Source organism: Crocuta crocuta, unplaced genomic scaffold (genome assembly GCF_008692635.1).
Source record: "Crocuta crocuta isolate KB4526 unplaced genomic scaffold, BGI_CrCroc_1.0 scaffold382, whole genome shotgun sequence".
Lineage (NCBI taxonomy): Eukaryota > Metazoa > Chordata > Mammalia > Carnivora > Hyaenidae > Crocuta > Crocuta crocuta.
In genome coordinates, this window is record NW_027531873.1 from 211,738 (window position 1) to 233,631 (window position 21,894).

General features: G+C 39.3%; 2 protein-coding genes across 2 annotated transcripts; both read left to right on the top strand.

Annotated features, from left to right (window-relative positions):
- Positions 1–795: 795 nt before the first annotated feature.
- Positions 796–1,749, top strand: LOC144238918 (olfactory receptor 10A5-like). The gene has a single exon (XM_077772846.1). The coding sequence runs from the start codon at positions 796–798 to the stop codon at positions 1,747–1,749; it is 954 nt and encodes a 317-aa protein (XP_077628972.1).
- A 13,281-nt stretch (positions 1,750–15,030) lies between these two features.
- OR10A4 (olfactory receptor family 10 subfamily A member 4) lies at positions 15,031–15,978 on the top strand. Its single transcript, XM_077772844.1, has one exon. The coding sequence runs from the start codon at positions 15,031–15,033 to the stop codon at positions 15,976–15,978; it is 948 nt and encodes a 315-aa protein (XP_077628970.1).
- The last annotated feature ends 5,916 nt before the right edge of the window (positions 15,979–21,894 follow it).

Consider the following 21,894-nt stretch of genomic DNA (forward strand, 5'->3'; position numbering starts at 1 on the left):
AATATGCATGTGTAAAAGGACAAAACACAGGCATGTGTTAACTCTCCTCAATACATCTTCCTCAGTCACCTCCCAAATTTCAGCAAGTAAGAAAGATTCATGAAGAGTAAAAAAATTATTAGATGCATTGGAGGCCCTGGGTGGCCCAGTTGGTTAAGTGTACAACTTTGGCTCAGGTCATGATCTCACAGCTTGTGGGTTCGAGACCCGCATTGGACTCTGGGCTGACACCTCAGAGCCTGGAGCCTGCTTCATATTCTGTGTTTCCCTCTCTCTCTGCCCCTCCCCCACTGACATTCTGTGTCTCTCTCAACAATAAATGAACAATAAAAATTTTTAAAAAATTATTAGATGCATTATTCTGCATTGCAATTTTTAAGAGTTTTCTGAAATTTTTATATATTTACATCTATGTGTTTTTATTGAAATCTGAACTTTGGACTCTTATCAACTTAAATGTTTTCATGAATATCATCTCCCAAAATATACCCTTTGATGGCTCCTTCAAGGACTTATGGCTCAGATTTGGTAAGACTGTTCTGTCTATGTTAATGTACAAATAGGGAAATATCAACTTTTCCAGTGTTGGCCCAGGCCCATCTCAGAACTTAAACTCTGGCCATTCTTCATTGTGTCTTTTTTAGACACCACAAGACCCTTCCTTTTCCAACTGATATCCTGACACAGCCTGATTTCCTGACACTAAAAAGGAGTCTGAAAAACAAACTGAAGATTCTGATTCTTCCCACCAAGAATCTCTCTCCATGACAGCAGTTGGGGATTCATTCTGTGTCGATGGCTGAAGGAAACTGGACAAGAGTTGGGGAGTTTATCCTCATGAGCTTCTCTTCCCTACCTACTGAAATACGGTCACTACTCTTCCTGACATTTCTAATCATCTACCTGGTCACGCTGATGGGAAACAGCCTCATCATCCTCGTGACCTTGGCTGACCCCATGTTGCACAGCCCCATGTACTTCTTCCTCAGGAACTTGTCCTTCTTGGAGATTGGCTTCAACCTAGTCATTGTGCCCAAGATGCTGGCGACCCTGCTTGCCCGCGACACAACCATCTCCTTCCTTGGCTGTGCCACGCAGATGTATTTCTTCTTTCTCTTTGGAGTTGCTGAATGTGTCCTCCTGGCCACCATGGCATATGACCGCTATGTAGCCATCTGCAATCCCTTGCACTATCCAGTCATCATGAACCAGAGGACACGTGCCAAATTGGCTATTGCCTCCTGGTTTCCAGGCTTTCCCATGGCTACCGTGCAGACCACGTGGCTCTTCAGCTTTCCATTCTGTGGCACCAACAAGGTGAACCACTTCTTCTGTGACAGCCCCCCTGTGCTGAAGCTGGTCTGTGCAGACACAGCACTGTTTGAGATCTATGCGATTGTTGGAACCGTTCTGGTCGTCATGATACCCTGCTTGCTGATCCTGTGTTCCTACACTCGCATTGCTGCTGCCATCCTTAAGATCCCATCAGCCAAAGGGAAGCATAAAGCCTTCTCGACCTGCTCCTCCCACCTCCTTGTTGTTTCCCTTTTCTATGTATCTTTAAGCCTCACCTACTTCCGGCCTAAATCCAATAATTCTCCTGAGAGCAAAAAGCTGCTGTCTTTGTCCTACACTGTTGTGACTCCCATGCTGAACCCCATCATCTATAGCCTGAGAAATAATGAGGTGAAGAATGCCCTTGGCCGGACTTTCCGCAAGGCTTTAGGCCTTAGGATTGGCTTCCCGTAGATATTAAGAAATGAGAGTAAAGTGTACTGAAATGGGAGCAATCAGTTTCATATTTGGAATTCTTCTGCCTCACCTGCCATCTTTGTTGTGATGAAACCCAGCTGTTGAAATGACTACTGGGAAGCTCAGTGAAGGGAAAAGAGCAGAGAAGTAGGTTAACCTATTCTACCACCTGGAAAATTCCTATGGACCAAGTAATTCCAGGTATTCACATTCCCATGTCCACATTGTGAGCAGCATGAAACTGCTTATAATCCTAATGTGGGAGCACATAATAACAGAGGGAAAAACCAGTAAAAACTCATCATGTCACTTTCTCTTCCTTTGGGAAGATCTGACTCCAATAATCAGATAGAAAACCCTGTAATCCTTACCAATGCATAACTTTCATCACTGTCTTATTTCAGTTACCATGCCCTTGAAGCATGTTAGTTCTTCTAAGCTCAATAGTATTACATATAAATATAGGAGAGTGGATCAATTTTCCCCATACTTACACCTTTATAACCCCATATCCATTTTATTCCTTACTCTAATATCCCAGGAAGAATGAGATGAGCTTCCACAGGCTCTCTATCCCAGATTAAGGTTCTTAAACCTTGTTGAAGTAAGAGTATAAATTTCTGTTGTGATGCTGTTTTAGTCAAAATTTAAAAAGGATCTAGCTTACTGCAACATAGCTCTTCTTTAACCATGAAAATATTTCTCATTGTTTTATGATTTCATAGTACTCTATTTTTAGATATACCATAGTTTATTTAATGAGTCTTTTATAATTTTAAATCATGCTGTAAAAAACAGCTTTATACATAAGCATTTTCATTTTTTTTGCCAGTGTATCTGACAGATGGAAATCTAGAAATTGGGCAAAGGATAAATACATCTATCATGTTGTTATATATTGGCAAACTTCCCTCCAAACTGATTATACCTTTTGAAATTCCCACCAGCAATTTACAAGGGTTTCTGTTTCCCCACTGTCCCATCAATAACATTTGTCATCAAACATTTGGAATTTTGCTTATATAATAGGTAAAAAATAACTCAAATTTTAATTTGAAGGAAATAAATTTTGAAGAATATGGAAGAAATAATTGAGTAAATTAGAGAAAATAGCGAATTTCATTNATTGTGATGCTGTTTTAGTCAAAATTTAAAATGGATCTAGCTTACTGCAACATAGCTCTTCTTTAACCATGAAAATATTTCTCATTCTTTTGTAATTTCATACTACTCTATTTTTAGATATACCATAGTTTATTTTTTATTTTTTATTTTATTATATATATATATTTTTTATTTATTTCTAGGAGAGAGAGAGACAGCGTGAGCAGGGGAGGGTCAGAGAGAGAGGGAGACACAGACTCCGAAATAGGCTCCAGGCTCTGAGCTGGCAGTCAGCACAGAGCCCGACGCGGGGCTCGAACCCACGAACCGTGAGATCATGACCTAAGTGAAAGTCGGACGCTTAACCGACTAAGCCACCCAGGCGCATGCTGTAAAAAATAGCTTTATACATAAGCATTTTCATTGTTTTGCTAGTGTATCTGACAGATGGAAATCTAGAAATTGGGCAAAGGATAAATACATCTATCATGTTGTTATATATTGGCAAACTTCCCTCCAAACTGATTATACCTTTTTAAATTCCCACCAGCAATTTACAAGGGTTTTTGTTTCCCCACTGTCCCATCAATAACTTTTGTCATCGAACATTTGGAATTTTGCTTATATAATAGGTAAAGTATAACTCAAATTTTAATTTGAAGGAAATAAATTTTGAAGAATATGGAAGAAATAATTGAGTAAATTAGAGAAAATAGCGAATTTTATTCACACTTCTGTGTTAATAGTTTAGATGATTAGTAGATGGTGATGTCTGGTTCTCCATTTTCTCTGCTTGAAAGGTCCTTTCCATCTTTATTTTAGCCATATCCATCTCATCTTTCAAGGTCCCGCTGTGATCCCTCAAGCAGCATAAATTATTCTCTCTTATATGCATCCATTCTAATTTTATCAACAGATAAGTTAATTTTGTATATACTGTGCTCTACTGGTTTTTATATGTTTGTCTTTCCCCAGTGTACCTGAAACTCCTTGGAAATGAAAGCTGCGCAATTATTTCTGTTTCAGTATGACTTGAGCATTCCGGAAAACCTTATGTTCTGAACTGGGTGTTATATGGAAACCAACTTGACAATAAACTATAAAAGAAAAAAAAAACTATGAGAAAATAGGGTTAGGACATACCACTCAAAATATATGCAACTTTGAAGCCAGAGCACTAACATAAACAACAGCTGGTGCCTGGAGAGACAATATAGACTGCTCAGACATGCATTCAGAGATGTTGGAGGTTGCCACAGTAGATATTTAATATCATTATAACAATAGATTCAAAATATCCTTAGTGAAAGGGTATTTGACACTGCGATAATGCAGATGATGTGATGCTCTGAACCAGTGGGGAGGCTTCTTATATGGTCCAGGGAATCAGTGCCAATTTCTGGGAACCAAAAGCCAAAACAAGAGATGCTTCTCTTTGTACATGGAGCCTTAATTATGCAGCAAACTTTAGAAGCATGACTTCTAAAATTTTCTTTAAAACAGCGAAGAGAGCTGCTGATGCCAAGGCTTTATGAATTTCAGTGTTGAAGTTTATCACCTTACTCTGTCTATTCTGATTTGCTTTGCCCAGTGCAGACTTTACAATACTATGAAATTATTCTCCAATTTTTCAATAGTGTATGGAATATGGACAAATGAATGGGTAATCCAGTTGAGAACTGTTGGTGACTTGGAATAGAGTAGTATCAATAAAAATTAATTCTAAATAATTTTTAGAATAGGATAGGATTTGATGGTGGATTTGCATGTGAGGAAATACAGTGCTCAAGAGAGAGGATTTGATTCTAGAGTAAGACCAATTCCTGCAGTAGAGTATAGGTATTGTGAAAGTCTGGAGGGGATCCATTAAAGAGGTATGAAAGAGGGTTTTTTCCCAGGAACTTCAAGCCTTTTCCTTCCTATCCCTGTTATGAATCTCTTCTCACCTTTTAGAAACATCTTCTCCAAACTTACAGTAATTGATCTTGCCTTGGGATCAGTTGCTTTCATTGGGTTATCCCAGAACCAGGTATGGAGCCACGGATTCAAGTGCATGTGAATTATTAAGGAGAAACCATCAAATGTAGTAGTGTAGGAATGGAGAAGAAACTGAGCAAAAATATAATTTTGGGTACAATCCCAGACTCAACAGTTCCAGCAGGGAACTCCAGGGGATAAATAAAGCTTAGTTTGTTCTGCTTCATGCCAAAGAAAGTAGGCTTTTGTACTCTCATTCCAGGTATCCACTGGCTACTGACAGACTATAGAATAGGGAATAGGGAAAATTAAAACTCCTGGGGACCAGTCTCCCAGTGCCCTGGGGCAACCTCCTGAAGGTCTCAGGTATAAGCTATTACATGTAAAGCTTGCAGTAGCTGACAAAGGATGCTCAGAGCTAGTCAAAGTGACTCCAGAGATTTAAGGAGAAACTTCAGCAGTGTTTACCACGGTCTGTCCTTTAGAAGTGCTTCTCATCAACTGAGGGTTTGAGTCAAGAAAAAACTCCAAGTCTTTAATCAGAACATTTAAAAATGTACATTGAGAAAAAATAACTGCTGAAACTCTAAATCTAGAGCTTAGTTCAACATACAGCAACCTCTCCAAATGTAGCATCTACCTACAAGTATGAGTTCTGATATAATTATTTCTCTTCAGATGAGTAATTTGAATTAAACACACAAATTCAAACTCATCTCCCAAGATATGCATTAATTATCAGAAGCAATGGAGTCCAACATGTAGTAATGAAATAAATGCTTCTTATTTAATTCATCAGTTTCAAGGTATCTCCATTGTTCACAATGGATCCAGAACCACACATCATTACATAGGACAATGATAGTTCCTTTACTTCATCTCCTACTTTTAAGGAGGCACTTTTGGGATTTCTGGGACTGAGAAAACAGCTTTTTATGATTAATCTATATCTGAAAGTCTTATTTCTTAGTTAGCCAAAGACATGGCTGAAACTTTGGGATTGCTGTTCATAATTTTATTAAATTGTAATCCAAATCTCCACTCAGAGTTGTATCCAGGGAAATGGGAAATGGTGATGCTATTTTTGTAGCGACATCATTTTCTTCTAGTTACGTATTCATCACAGCTGTAATTTCACATTTTTTGTATGGTTCTTTAATATTTGTCTTCCCAAATATGGGGCATCTGGGTGGCTCAGTTGGTTAAGCATCTGACTCTTGATTTCAGCTCAGGTCATGATCTCATAGTTTGTGATATAGAGCCCCACATCAGCTCCAGCTGACAGTAAAGCTCCTGCTTGGGATTCTCTCTCTCTCTCTTTCTCTTTCTCTCTCTTTCTCTCTCTCTCTCTTTCTCTCTCTCTCTCTTTCTCTCTCCCTTTCACTCCACCTCTCTCAAAATAAATAAACTTAAGAATATATATATTTGTCCTTCCATCTAAACTGTATGTTCTGTGAGGCCAGGAACAATGTTTGTAAAATCTGCTACTGAAACTGCACTGCCTGGTTCATGTTAGGCATCCAAGAATTATTTGTCAAATGAATGAACAAACATTCAAAGTGGATCTTGTGCATTTGCTCATTGGCCAATGGAGCCTGTAATACAATTGTTCCTCCTCCAAATGTAACTAAGTCATACTTGAGAAGAGAAAATGTATGTGGGGAAGAATGGCAGAGAGAATTCGTGTACCCATTTCTATCCTCACACTATCTCTGATTGTAATCCCATGTAAACATGAGAACTAACAGGAATTATATTATATACTAGACAAAGAGAAAGGCTATCAAGGAGAAGAATAAATAGCTATTCTTTTTTATCTAGGAAGTCACCTTTGTTAATTATTCCAGCTTTTACTTAGTCCACCTTTATTTTTGATTCCAACTTTTGTTGGAAACGTGGCACACTTCTGTACAACAAACTGCAAGATGAATATGCCATCCTAATTAATTAGAATGGAAAGTCTTAGGTCATATAGGTGAAGGGTGATGCAGAAGGCTGGTATTTTAAATATGGCTTGTAGAAAAATGCAAGCACATATTTGTAGGCACTATGCTAAATACTAGGCAAACAATAATGAAGAAGTCAGGTATGGTTACCACTTTCAGTAAGAAACATGTGGTCAAATGCCTGTTTCAGAAACACTATAAGAAATGTTCGGATATGCATTAGAGTCTTCGGATGAAGCCCTCATCAGCTTGGGAAAATTTTGTCTCAAAGCAGGGACATCATCTTACTCCCTCAACTTCAATTCTTATTTAAGAAGGGTTAGGATTTTCGGACTGTTATTCAGACTTTCTTCTTTTCATCTTATCCAGGAGTTAACAGCCTCCCCAACCAACAGTATTGCCTATCAGCTGCTTCTCCACTTTGCTTAGACAATGACTAATGAGTTATTCTCTCCATGCCTGAAAACTTCTGAATACACATCAGAAGCACTCCCAAAGAACCAGCCCAATGAGAATCAAAAGTGAAGGAAGATGTAAAAGAATACTGGAATGATAGAAATGAAATTACTGTCTTAACGAGATACCTGATACCTGCACTACCACGTTCATTGTAGCATTGTTCACAATAGCCAAGACATCGGAGCAATCTAAGTGTCCATTTACAGATGAATAGATAAAGAAAATATGGCATATGTATACATATATACAATGGGATATTAATCTTCCATAACCAAGAAGGAAACCTTGCTTTCTCAACAAGATGGATAGACCTCAAGGACATTATGCTAAGATGAAAGAGAAAGAAAGTAGAATAGTTGTTATCAGAGGCTGGGGTAGGGTGACATTGGTCAAAGGGTACAAACTTAAGATGAATAAGTTCTGGGACCAAAACCTACAACATAGTGACTATCATTAACAATACTGTATTAAAACTTGCTAAGAGTCTAGATCTTAAATATTTTCACCACACACATAAACAAAAGGTAATTATGTGAAGTAATGGACATGTTAACTAATTCTATTGTGGTAATCATTTCAACATATATATCCATGTATCAAATCATCACATTATATACCTTAAACTTATACAATGTTATATGTCAATTTTATCTCAGTAAAGCTGAGAGAAAGAAAGAATACTGGCATGCTCTTCTGATCTCTCTGGTGCAAACCTTGGAGAATAGACAGACCACTGATTTTTCCCTTTGCTCTTGTAGCCTCATGAGTGCAGGAAAGTTGGAGTGCAGCAACGCTCTTCCCTCCAATTATGGGATTGCAGAGTCTTCGTGAATTTTTGCACATCTGGGAATTCCTCAAAACTCACACCTGTCAGAAACTGCACCTATGACTTTACCCGAGGAAGAGGAAGCATTGGGGGAAATCACTCCCAGTAAACCGCAGGGACTAAAATAGTCCTGAGACCCAGCCTGGAATCCTCCTGAGTGGTTGACACAGACCCAGCCCAGAGCTTCTTTGGAGTGACTAATGCTGCACCACTCAGAGCTACTTTACAGGGACTGACTCAGCCACAGCCTAGGATTTACCCGGGGCGTGTGACACAGCCCTGGACAAAGCTTCTTTGAGAATGTCAGAACAAGGCAGAACCCGAGTTCACCAGCAATGAGGACTGAGACACACCCAGCGTACCTTTGGGATGATTGGCACAGACACAACCCAGGGATTTTCTGAAATGACTTGCACAGGTACAGCTATATTTAAGACTACCCTGGAGTCACTTGTTCGAACATAGTGTAGTCTAAGCCTAGAGCAGCTGATGCAGCCCGGAAGTTCTCTGGAATGGGATACAAATTTCACTTATAGGAGGTAAGTAAAGAACGATGTGGACAAAGCACAGACTTGAACTCTCTTGTAAAGAGGATGATGGCTTATTACCAAGATATTGTGTCTTCTTTGACACATTTCTAGGAAACAAGAAAGGAGATCAGAGGCCTCAAGTACATAACATGAATTTTTTGACAAATTAGGTAATCTGGGAAAGGATGGAAGACAATGATTATGTATTAGGCTTTAGAACGTTCAAAGTGCCTGTGTATGTATTATTTAATTTCACACCCACCACCACCCTTCGGGTAGGTAGGGCATCTGTAATATAGTCATTTTACAGTTGAGAAAACCATAACTCATAAAATGTCATGTCAGAGCTCTGTGACTCACAGATAAAAAATGATAACCAGAACTTTAATTCTGGATTTATGACTCCAAAGTCCTTGCCATTGTAATTATGTGGCCTCAAACTATATTTAGGTGGGATTTTCCAAATTTTTTTTCTTGTTGAAACAATGCATGGAATCTTCAAGATTTTACCACATACAGGAGACACTCTGAATAGAGGTGTAGCTGGCCTTGCCACCTCAGCTAGGTTTCTGCATAATCTCCCTTTCCCTGCAGTTCTCACCACTTCTGATGGCTGCAAACTCAACTACATTTACCCAAGGCTCTGTGCTTGCAAGACCAGAAGTAAAACAGTAGCTGAATTATACCTCATCAATAACATCCTGACAGCCTCAACTGCATTAATGCAGTTACAGGAAGATCAGTTCTTTAGAATATCATCCCAGCAAACTCCCTTCCACCGTCTCTTCCCTGCTCAGTTGGGGAAAACAGAGAGCAGTTTAAAAAAAAAATGAAGAGGAAGGTGAGAGAGATGGAAGAGAAAGAGAGGAAAGGCTACGTCAAAAGAAGGCAATGTAAAAAGATGGTTAGAGAAGGATAAAGCAAATGAAGGACAATATGGAATTACAACTGTGGGAGGGACGGAGTACAAGGTTTTGAATTGTGTTGTCATATTGTTTTGTGCAGCCCTAGGGCCCTAATAAGCAGCAAGAGGGGGCTCTTTCAGGGGAGGAGAAAAGTGAAAGCCAAGCAAGTGGGGCTCTGAGCCTCTGCCTCTGCCCTTACTCATCTTCATTGGACTTAAGTGTTGACATTCTCTGTGGGATATGGCTGAAAGAAAAGGGAGGGTCATCTCTGCTTTAAAAGTTAGAAAAACGACTGTTATGAATATGCATTTCCCTCAGCTTCCTTAACTGACGTTTTCTTTCTTTTTTTTTTTAATTTTTTAACGTTTATTTATTTTTGAGAGACAGAGATAGAGCACAAGCGGGGGAGGGGCAGAGAGAGAGAGGGAGACACAGAATCCAAAGTGGCCTCCAGGCTCTGAGCTGTCAGCACAAAACCTGACTAAGGCTGAAACTCACGAACTGTGAGATCATGACCTGTGGAAGTCAGATGCTCAACTGACTGAGCCACCCAGATGCCCCCATTAACTGAGATTTTCTTTGATAACTGAACTTTTGGCCTGAGAATATTTTCTGTCCTAGCCTTTTGTTACATGTTGGCCAATGTCTAAGTAGCATCATCTGGTTATTTCATTAGGAAATTCTCAAACTATGTTATGTTGCTGTTCTCTCCAGTTTCAACTATCATGGGTNACCTGAGAATATTTTCTGTCCTAGCCGTTTGTTACATGTTGGCCAATGTCTAAATAGCATCATCTGGTTATTTCATTAGGAAATTCTCAAACTATGTTATGTTGCTGTTCTCTCCAGTTTCAACTATCATGGGTCTGTCTCAGCTACACTTTATTGGATTATTTTCTATCTACCTAACTGCTTTACAAAATATTTGGTTTAGACTCTTTCTGAAACCATAAAGACTATAATGATATCCGTAATGATGATGATGGCGGTGAGAGTGCAAATTTGTGTAGTGTTTTATAATTGTACATTTTATTTCCACCTCTCTTACCAAACAATAATTTAAAACATTGTTTAACACTTTATTTTACAAACACTTAAAAAATGATAGTGATTACATTGCTCCATCATGGATTCACAAAGAATTTCACGACTAAAAACTTAATTAATTTTTAAACATAAATATCAGCACGTTAAACCAATTAACTAATGTCATTAGGATAAATGTTACTTAGTGATTCAACAAACGTTTATCGTTACTTTGTAATTATCAGGCATTGTAATGTGGATACAATGACATATCATTTAGTTTCTGTCAAGGAGTACACAATTTGCAGGAGAGGACAAATATGAAATTAATTATAATACAAAACCATTGATACACTAAGAGTATTTTAAAATGCTATAGGGAACACAAAGGAGAAAGTAATTTACCCATTTTGGGAAGGAGATAGAAAAAGTCTGACAAGGAAGTTGACATTAGATCTTAGATTAAAGAATGAGTGTTTGATATGGTTTATCTGAATTTCACTAAAGCATTTGACAAACTCTTTCGTGAGGTCTTTGTTACTACATTAAAGAGATATATTCCAGGTAACAGTACATATAACTGTTTATTTATACCCATCTCATATCTGAAATTATTTACAGTCACTGATAGAAAAAAAACCCACAACAGATAGTTTTGCTAAGTAGCCCAAAAAGTAGAGGTTAAAAAATTGGTGCCAACTCATTTTGGGATATGGCTTAAGTGATATGCCCCAGAGTCATGGCTCTTTCCGAGGAGACATTTTGATTAAACATTTGAGGGAAATGGACATCTTTGTCAGTGAGTGATGCAAGGCTGTTATAATAAAGCTTTTAAAATATCTTCTCAGAACATAGCGATACATTTAAAAATAAATATATACTGGAAAACAAAACCAAATGTACAACCTATAAAACACACACACACACACACACACACATTCAGAGGTCTTAACTGTAGGCTCAACTAGAGACCCAATAGTGTCATCAAACTGCCATAAAAATTAAACCTTAGACTACATTAATTACCAAGCACTTGGAGTTAAGCACACTGCTAGGTGCAAAAGATACAATGATGAATAGATTTTCCTCCTGGCATTAACTATTAGCTAGTAGGAAAATATGTACCCATAAACAATGGTATAGTGCTCTGACAGAGTTTTGTAAAAAGTGTTACCAGAGACTTAAAGAATAACCCCTTGATTAGGCCAAGGGAGCGCAGGGAAACTTCACAAAACGATGTTTCAGCAGAGACTTGCAAGATCAGAAGAAAGTATACATAATTGCAAGAAGAGGTTTCCAAAAGTAGAAAGCCAGGTGCATAGGTACAAGGAGGGGTGAAAGAACAGAGAGCATTTTTGTGTAAACAGAGCATCAGCTGTGTAGGGGATTTGAATCTAGAAAACTAAGCAGATACCAGAGAAAAAAACCTTCTTAAAGGTTTTGTACTTTTCCCAGGGACAATAGGCAGTGAGCAGGTGAGTAACTTAATTGGAGTTGCTGTCAGAGCACACACAAGTCAAGGATGGTTTGTAGAGAATGAACTAGAATCGGGTTCCTGCAATATTCCAGGCCAGAGAAGACAAGAGTAGGGATGTAGAAGGTGACACTGAATTGGTGTTTAGGAAAAATAATAAAGGTTGGGGTTGAATTAAAGGATTTTTGTCCCAACTCCTGGGTCATGCAGCCTGGGTGGTGTCATTTCCTGAAATGAGGTAGATAAAAGGAGGAGGCTTGGGGTAGAGGAAGATGATGGATGTAATTTATACATCCATTTATAACCCTTATCACTCTTTAAATCTGTGTAAATTGTTTGAGGCTGTATCACTGACGTATGCGTCTTTGTATCTAAATTCCTTCTGAATGGAGCTCACTGTGCCTATACTCTGCCTATACAGATATTTCCATGATTAATTTTTATATTTTGTTCATTCTTCATTTATTTATTAACAATTTAATGGGCATCTACCTTGCCTGGAATTGAGATAAAAAGTTAAATTTTCTACACGATTCCTGCTTTCAAGTAGTACACCATCTAAAGTATGAGATGGAGACATAAATTAATAATTATTCTAATATTAGGACCATGAGAGTGGTATTCCAGCTCTCCAGTGTTGCTAATACCTTGAAACTTTCTAATCTTCTCTAGAAATTGTTTTGCTTTCTGCTCTGTTACTACCACCTTATGCCAAAAACTCCAGCTTGCCCTCACCTATGAGCTCAGACTCATTTCCATTTTCAGAGTGGGTAAGTCCCCTGGGCCATGACTCAAACTGCCAGAGTCAAACTGCCCAAAAGGCATACCCCTATGCCACCATTTGCTGGCTGTGTAACCTTGGAAAAATTATTCAACTTCTCTGTGCCTCCTCAGCTGTAAAGTGGGACTACTAGCAATCCTTATATCTTCAGTTTGTTGTGAGACTTAACATAATGCATGCAAACCACTTGGAATAGTGTCTGGCATTTATCTGGTGCTCATTAAGTGTTAACTCTTACTTGGAAATTGACAAAGTATCAAAGTTTTCATAGAAAACTTACAGGCACCTGGATGGCTCGGTTAAGTACCTGACTCCTGGTTTTGGCTCAGGTCATGATCTCACTAACTGTAAGACTGAGACCTGGATGGGGCTCCACACTGACAGCACCCACATCAGGCTCTGCGCTGACAGCACAGAACCTGATTAGGATTCTCTCTCCCTCTGTCTGCCCCTCCTTCACTAGTGCTCTCTCTCTGTCTCTCTTTCAAAACAAATAAATTTAAAATAATAGGAATAGGAATCAGCAGAAAATTTTAAATGGCATTTTCTCACTGTTATTTTTTTCTGAATGTTTATTTTTGAGAGACAGCAAATAGGAGGAAGGGCAGAGAGAGTGGGAGACAGAATCCCAAGTAGGATCCAGGCTGAGAGCATAGAGCCTGATGTGAGCCTCGAACTCATGAACCATGAAATCATGACGTGAGCTGAATGACCTGAGCTGAAAACAAGAGTGGGACGCTTCAGTGATTGAGCCACACAGATGCCCCTCTTGCTGTTTTGGCTGTTCACCACCCTCCTTCCTTCACCACCCTGACCACATCTTGTACCTATTCAGTACTTTACTCAAACATTATCTGCTCAGGGAAGCCTTCTCTGACCCTCCCCACACCTCAAATGCTGATATCCTACTCCACTGTTTTATTCTTCTCCATTGTTCTTACAACGACCTAACATACTATACATCCTATTTATATAATTTGTTTACAGTCAGTCTTTTATACTGGAAAATGAGTTATATGAGGGCAGAGATTTTTTTGTTTGTTTTATTTACTGATGTATTATCTTCAGTGTCTAGAACGGTGTCTGGCATAGAGAAGATAACCAATATTTATTGAATAGATTATTCTTTTCTCCTAGAGACTGAAAAGTAGGGACTACAGTGAGTTTAGGCAGTAGATAAATAGATAAGAAGTAGACTTTGGAAGACAGATCTAGCATTATCTCATAATAACGACAATGGTTAGCATGTGTACTGTACCAGTCACATGCAAGTGCTTTAGATTTATTCCTTCATTTAAGTTTATATCCATCATAATTTCAGGTCTCAGTTTTGAAGTTTGGTTCTTGATGCCCTGATGAAACGTTCTACTACTTTCTCATCGGATTTGATAGTATTCATCTGCAGATTTTAGTTGGTCTTCATTTATTAACATGTAAAACTTGAGGTCATATTTCTTGAAAATCAAGATACAAGTCAACCAACAGAAACTGATGAAAGGGTTTATATGCAGTACATTGAGATTCTTTCTATGGTGACCCTGTCTTGACTCTGTGTTCCCTTTTCTGATCACATATAGCTACATGGAGAATATTTAGCTCAGGGATCAAAATAAACCACAGTCTCTATATTCCATGTCTCCTTGTACAAATTGCAATATTCTGAGTTTAGAAATGAATGTATTTGTATTGAAAATAGAATATATGGGTATTCCTCCAAAATACTGAAATCATCCTGAGGGTCAGCTGCTTGAGATTAGAACATATTCAGTTCTCCTCCTCAGGATCATAGGTAACTTTCTTTGATTTTCTCTTTCCTACCCTTTCATTCTGCAGAAAACATACCCTGGCTCACCTCATCACCTTTCATTGTGCATTAAGACCCTTCTCCTCAGAAATGCTTGGCCTGGCTGCTTTTTTAGTACCACTGAATGTTGAAGAAAGATAAGGTAGGAGCCCCAACATGAAGCTGTGATTTTGATCTCTATACAGCAAAGTCAGGAGATATATAGATGTATACAGTGTGCCTCAGTTCAGTCTGAAAAAAAGGCTAGTATTCTTCCAAACAATTATGAATCCCATAGACAGGAGGTTTTTTGGAAAGTACACCTTTTGATTTGCAACAACTGTTAACAATAAGGGTAGAGAATGAGGCCATAGGAGGTTTTCTAAGGCTATAATAGAGGTCTGAATACCATATGGAGACTTCTACCTTCTTGGAGCATGAATGTCAGTGAAATCCTGGGCAGAAGAATGATGTGGGGAAACTGGACAATTGTCAGCGAGTTTATCCTTGTGGGCTTTTCAACTTTATCCTCTGAGCTACAAGCTCTACTATTTCTCCTTTTTTTGACTGTTTACCTGGTTACCCTAATGGGCAATGTTCTCATCATCCTGGTCACTACAGCTGACTCAGCTCTACAAAATCCTATGTACTTCTTCCTCAGGAACTTGTCCTTCCTGGAGATAGGCTTCAACTTGGTCATTGTGCCCAAGATGCTGGGGACTCTGATCATTCAAGACATAACCATCTCCTTCCTTGGCTGTGCCTCTCAGATGTATTTCTTCTTCTTCTTTGGGGCTGCTGAGTGCTGCCTCCTGGCCACCATGGCATATGACCGCTATGTGGCCATCTGTGATCCTTTGCGCTACCCAATCATTATGAGCCGCAGGGCCTGTGCCCAGCTAGCAGCTGCCTCTTGGTTCTCAGGGTTTCCAGTGGCCACCGTGCAAACCACATGGATTTTCAGCTTCCCTTTTTGTGGCCCCAACAGAGTGAACCACTTCTTTTGTGACAGCCCCCCTGTCATTGCACTGGTCTGTGCTGATACCTCTCTGTTTGAACTGGAGGCTCTGACGGCCACTGTCTTATTCATCCTCTTTCCTTTCTTGCTGATCCTGGGATCCTACGTCCGCATCCTTTCCACTATCTTCAGGATGCCCTCAGCGGAGGGGAAACGCAAGGCATTCTCCACCTGTTCCTCCCACCTCCTGGTTGTGTCCCTCTTCTACAGCACTGCCATCCTCACATACTTCCGACCCCGGTCCAGCACCTCTCCTGAGAGCAAGAAGCTGCTTTCGCTGTCCTACACAGTGGTGACTCCCATGTTGAACCCCATCATCTACAGCTTAAGGAACAGTGAAGTGAAGTCTGCACTGAGGCGAGTCATACGTAGGACCCTGGGCCCTCAGAAACTCTGATTGACTGGAGACGGAAACTGAAGGGGTGGAAGTCAAGGACAAAGGAGAAAAAAATTCTTCANATTTTGAAGTTTGGTTCTTGATGCCCTGATGAAACGTTCTACTTCTTTCTCATCGGATTTGATAGTATTCATCTGCAGATTTGAGTTGGTCTTTATTTATTAACATGTAAACCTTGAGGTCATATTTCTTGAAAATCAAGATACAAGCCAACCAACAGAAACTGATGAAAGGGTTTATATGCAGTACATTGAGATTCTTTCTATGGTGACCCTGTCTTGACTCTGTGTTCCCTTTTCTGATCACATATAGCTACATGGAGAATATTTAGCTCAGGGATCAAAATAAACCACAGTCTCTATATTCCATGTCTCCTTGTACAAATTGCAATATTCTGAGTTTAGAAATGAATGTATTTGTATTGAAAATAGAATATATGGGTANGTCATATGTAGGACCCTGGGCCCTCAGAAACTCTGATTGACTGGAGACGGAAACTGAAGGGGTGGAAGGCAAGGACAAAGGAGAAAAAAAGATTCTTCAAATGGGTTTGGTCTCTCCTCAGTCTAGGAGTCATGCTCTACCCACTAGAATTTTGGACTTTAATAGGATCCGTTTCTGAATGAAAGATCATGAGTGAGGAAAGAGAACTTCTGTAGGCCCAGGATTCTGTGGGACTGTGGTATCAGTGCATCTGAGGATGCCACTATCTTACAGAGATTAGGAGCCTATCTGGAGGTTGATAACATCACTACAATTTGCCATTCTTCACTTGTTTTAACTTTTGTTGAACTTCTTCACCCATGTCTTTTTATAATCTTCAGCTTTGCATTTTTCTATTTGTCCAAAAGCTCTACCGCCACTTTCAAGGATCTTTTTTGTTTACAAGGTACATATATGATAATGGTGATAATAAATAAGAGTTTTGTTTCATTCTTTCACTCACTTTTTTTCAGCAAACTTTGAGTTCGAACTCAAAATTTTCAATGCATTCAGCATGTGTCAGACTCTGTTTAGGCTCTGAACACAGATTCCTGAATAAAATAGACAAATTTCTTACCTTGTGGAATTTGTGTTCTAGTGGTAAAGAGAAATAATAAAGCAATACTTAAAAACCTCTACTGGCTTATAAAGTACCCATGTTTAGAGGGATAGCATATTAGGACTTCTTCCTCCACTACAATAATTGGTTTGTGTCTTATCTGGAGAAAGACTACTCAACATGGACACAGCCTCAATCTCAAATTATTCACCTTGGATATGAGAGTTGCTTGACAGAAGCTGTGTCAAGGAATCCAAAGTTCAGTGTAAGTGTACAAAATTCTAGGAAACTTCTGTGAATAACCCAAAGATTCCTTGTTTACTAACCATTTTATGTAATCTTGTTTTGATCAGATGAAATCAGCTGTCCTTTTTAAGCCTGCATATCACTCAACCAGTGTAGCAGCCTGTCTTTATGGTTTTATCCAGTGAACATAGCCCAACTGTGGATTCCTGTAAAATAGCAGACTTGGGATGTGTGCACCACAGCTTTGTGTTAATTAGTGAAATTAACAGAGTGAAATAGCATTCACTGCATAGGCATGTCCTCTCCACAAACTCTATAACTCTATCTCTGTGTGCTATGGAGGGAACAGGGCTATTTCAATCCCCCACACAGGTATCAAGGGCTCTCATGTAGCAAGGAATCTAGAAGGGCAGCACGTTCTAAATTGTCACTACAGGAATTTGTAAAAGAAAAGATAGATCATGGGGTTCTGTTTGGATAGCAGCAATCACACAGCTAAGTGGATTGACACCCCTATACATTTATAATCCCCAGTTGTAACCAAACTTTAATCACTCCTTTACATTTATTTTACTTGTAAAATAAATTGTTCTGGCAGGCAGAACAAGGATTCCCCAAAGATGTCCATGTCCTAATCCCAGGACATATAAATATGTTACCTTATAAAGGAAAAAGGACTTTGTAGACAGAATTAAAATAAGTATCTTCAGATGGGGAACTTATCCTGGATTTTATTTTAATACAGTAACAGGAAGTCAGAAGATAGGTAGAGAATGAACTTGAAATACTTATTCCTGTGGCTTTCTCACTTCCATACATCTAAGTCCACAGCTCCTGTCTGTTGGCTTTCAGACGGCTACCCTTTCCAAGCTCTCATTGTCCTTTTGGCCCAGGGTTGGTACCTGCTTCTTTCTTACTCTTGCTAGCCCTGGGATGTCACTATCTCTTGTTAGCTTCCAAAATCCTCTATTTACCTTTATATGATAGATAAAATATTCACGTCCCTTATTAGGGGTGTGAGCAGAGTGTAAGAAGGACAGCAGAACTCATATATTCTGCTTCATTGTACCATGCTCTTCACTACCCACTTCAAACACACATACAAACTCATGTGCAGGCACACATACATGTACGCCTAGCTCATAGTGACTAAGTAATGTTTGTTAATTTATTGATTATTTGATAATGCAAAGGGATTCAAAAGATAAGAGTTGGCATAGGATCTGGGATAGATTGATAGTAATATATAAAACATGATTTTAAAAAGACAGATTTGATAGGTTCCAGAGTTAATAAAATATGAATTTTCTTTAGATGTCAAAAAAACAGGAAGGGAGCAGACCCTCATTGTGTTGGTCCATGAAATATTGTCCTTCTTCTTCTACAAAGGAAGTGCTAGATGGAAGGAAGTACCAACCCTGGGCTAGATGAAGGATGGAGGGTGGGTCCACAACAAGGCCCAAGGACCTTACAATATTCCAATCTTGCTAAGGGAGCTACTCAGCAAGTNTTATTATCAGCTAAAGCTCTTAAAACTTATGCATCTATGGCCATGCCCCTCCCATCTTATGATGGTATAGACTGTTAGTTTTTTAAAATTTTAATGCTTTATTATTTATTTTTAAGGGGGCGGGGACAGAGAGAGAGGGGGACACAGAATCTGAAGCAGCTCCAGGGTCTGAGCTATCAGCACAGAGACTGATGTGGGGCCAGAACTCACGGACCGCAAGATCATGACCTGAGCCAAAGTCGGACACTTAACCAACTGAGCCACCCAGGAGCTCAAATTGTTGTTGTTGTTGTTTTAATTCTTTGGCCATACAACTCTTCCTGTTGTCTCTTCCCTGAAAAGAAGGTCACTAAGGTATAACAAATCAAAAAGAGCCAAAGTGCTTTGCAGAAATGACATTTTTCTTGGAGAAAATAACTTGTTTTTGAAAGAACCAGGAAACCAAGGAGTAACTGGATAGTGTACCATAATCTCTTCGGCAATCCCATCCCAAGCTTTGGCTGGAACTCCCAAATATCAATCTTAACCATCAGTAAACTTCCAAAATAGCAGACACACCATTACAACATTTTCATTTGAAGCCACCAGGTTGGCTAGTTTTCCATGTTCAGACTAAATAGCACTAATCTACCTTCCCTCCCTGCTTTGTATTATCCGTGTATTTGTCTCAGAGATTAAAAAGTCCTTTGAAAACTATATATTAGTCCTTTGAAAACTATATATTTTTTTCATTTTTGTGCCCTTTTTTAGACATAGCATAGAGATTTATTTGATCAATTATTATTAATTAAATAAAGTAATAAAAATAATCTAATCAGATGGTTTAACACGTTTGTTTAAAAAGCCTATGATGTCATTAAGATGACAACATAGAATTTGTTCCTGACTTTGTTCCCCCTCACAAGAAGAACAACCAACAACTATTCAAGAATAAGACATCACTGAGAAAAAACCTAAAATACAGTGATGAGGCTGAAGCAATCTTTCACCACAGAGACCAAGAAAGGTGGCATTAGAAAAGTAAGAGAAGCAGCTTCATGCTGACTGGATTGTCCTTCCCCCAGGCCAGCACAGCACCATGTGGAGAGGTCTCCCCTGAGCCTCCTATTCCTCTAGTAGGAAAAGAAAACCCAGGGAAGACTACCTGCACCACCTCAACATTGTGGGTTGCTTTATGAGTGAGCCCCTACTCTAATCGCACACCACAAGGACTACAGGGCAATCAGTGAGGCTCAACTCTTGGGAATCTGATTATGATAGAGAAGGAAGGAGGGGCTCACAACAATCAACACACAAATCTTGGCAGATCAAATTCATACTTGCAGTGCCCAAAGACTAATCCCAACAAGCAGTTTTGCTCATCTGCAGAACCAGGTAAGGGGAGCACTCTGACCAGAAAACAAGATGGGGTGCAGATCCGCTTGTTTCAGATCCTCAAAGGAGTTTTGATGGCCCTAGAGCCCAGTTTGCCCATGACCCGAAAAGGAGCTAAATCACAACCCTACCTGCTGTGAAGAATGTCTTCTGACTCCACCTGACCGGAAGGGCTGATGGCAACTCCTGAAAGTAGTACAGCCCAGCAGCACTCAAGCTGAGATATGGGTGGGTAGAGCCGATTGTGCCCAGAGGAAAGCCAGTACCACTGGAACATTCCTGTGCTACATATAGGCAGCGGAGTTAATTCAGAACCTGGGATGAAGGTAATTTCCAGCCCCTCCCAACTAAGTAGACTGCCTGAGAAATTAAGAGTAGCCTGGAGTGGTCCATTCCCCTCCCACCCAGGCTAGAGAGGTAGAATATAGCGCACCACTGTCAAGAGTGTCTTCTGGCACCATCTGACTGAAAGGGCTGGTGACAGCTCCTAGAAGCAGTGTAGTCCAGGGGCACTCAAGCTAGGAGGCAAGTGCGCAGACCGAGGAGTTTGTAGAGAAAAGCTAGTGGCTCTTTTGCATCAGGAAACTTAGAGTATGTAAAGACAACAAACAAAAGGCTTAATCAGCTTTAGAACTCCTCTCCCACTGTGCTCAGGCAAGAAATCTAATTTGTGGTCCCATTCATCACTGAATATAGCCTTCAGCTTGTCCAGCCAAAGAAGCTAACCAGAGCACACTGAAGGCTGCATAGCCCTTACAACAGCCCTACATGTAGTGGCACTTGAGCAAAGAGCACAGCTGTGGCTTCTTTCATCTGCAGAGCAAACCTCGTGACCTCACTTGACCAGGGAATTCAGTGCACACTCTGGGTTGATTGGGGTCCTTAAACAATGAGTTTTACAGGCTTTGGGTTCTGTCCTGCTGCCCTGCCAGTGCAGGGAAGTGATTTCATATACTATTACTGAATACAGTACCCAGTCCTGATCACCTAGTAAGCCTGACCCGAGAATCCAGGCAACCACAGAGCCTATCCTACAGCCTCACTTGGGTAGAGAACTAAGAAAGCAGTCATATCCAACTGTTCTCAGCCAGTGGCACATTTCTCATTATGTTAATAGAATGAAAGAAAATAATCATATGATCATCTCAACAGACATAGAAAAAAAAGCATTTGACAAAATTCAATATCCATTTGTGACAAAAACTCTTTTTTTTAATTTACTAGATCACTATTTTATTATGAAAGGATATAACTCAGGAATGGCCAAATTCGAAGAGACACTGTGATAAAAATTCTTAACATATTATTTATGGAAGGAACGTATCTCAATATAATAAAGGNTTATTTTATTATGAAAGGATATAACTCAGGAATGGCCAAATCGAAGAGACACTGTGATAAAAATTCTTAACATATTATTTATGGAAGGAACGTATCTCAATATAATAAAGGACATATATGACAAGTTCACAGTTAATATCCTCAGTGGTGAAAGATTGAAAGCTTTTCCTCTAAGAACAAGAGAAAGATGCCCACTTCTATATATAGTACTAGAAATCCTAGCCAGAGAAATCAGGCAAAACAAATAAAAGATATCACAATTGGAAAGGAGGAAGCAAAACTGTCTATATTTGCAGATATGATTTTACATATAGAAAATCCTAATGAGTCAATTAAAAAAATGTTAGATCTAATCAATGAATTTGGTAAAGTTGCAGGATACAAAATCAATATACAAGATCAG

Coding starts and splice junctions, on each gene's coding strand:
- LOC144238918 (XM_077772846.1), top strand. CDS start 796: ATGGCTGAAGGAAACTGGACAAGAGTTGGGGAGTTTATCCTCATGAGC.
- OR10A4 (XM_077772844.1), top strand. CDS start 15,031: ATGATGTGGGGAAACTGGACAATTGTCAGCGAGTTTATCCTTGTGGGC.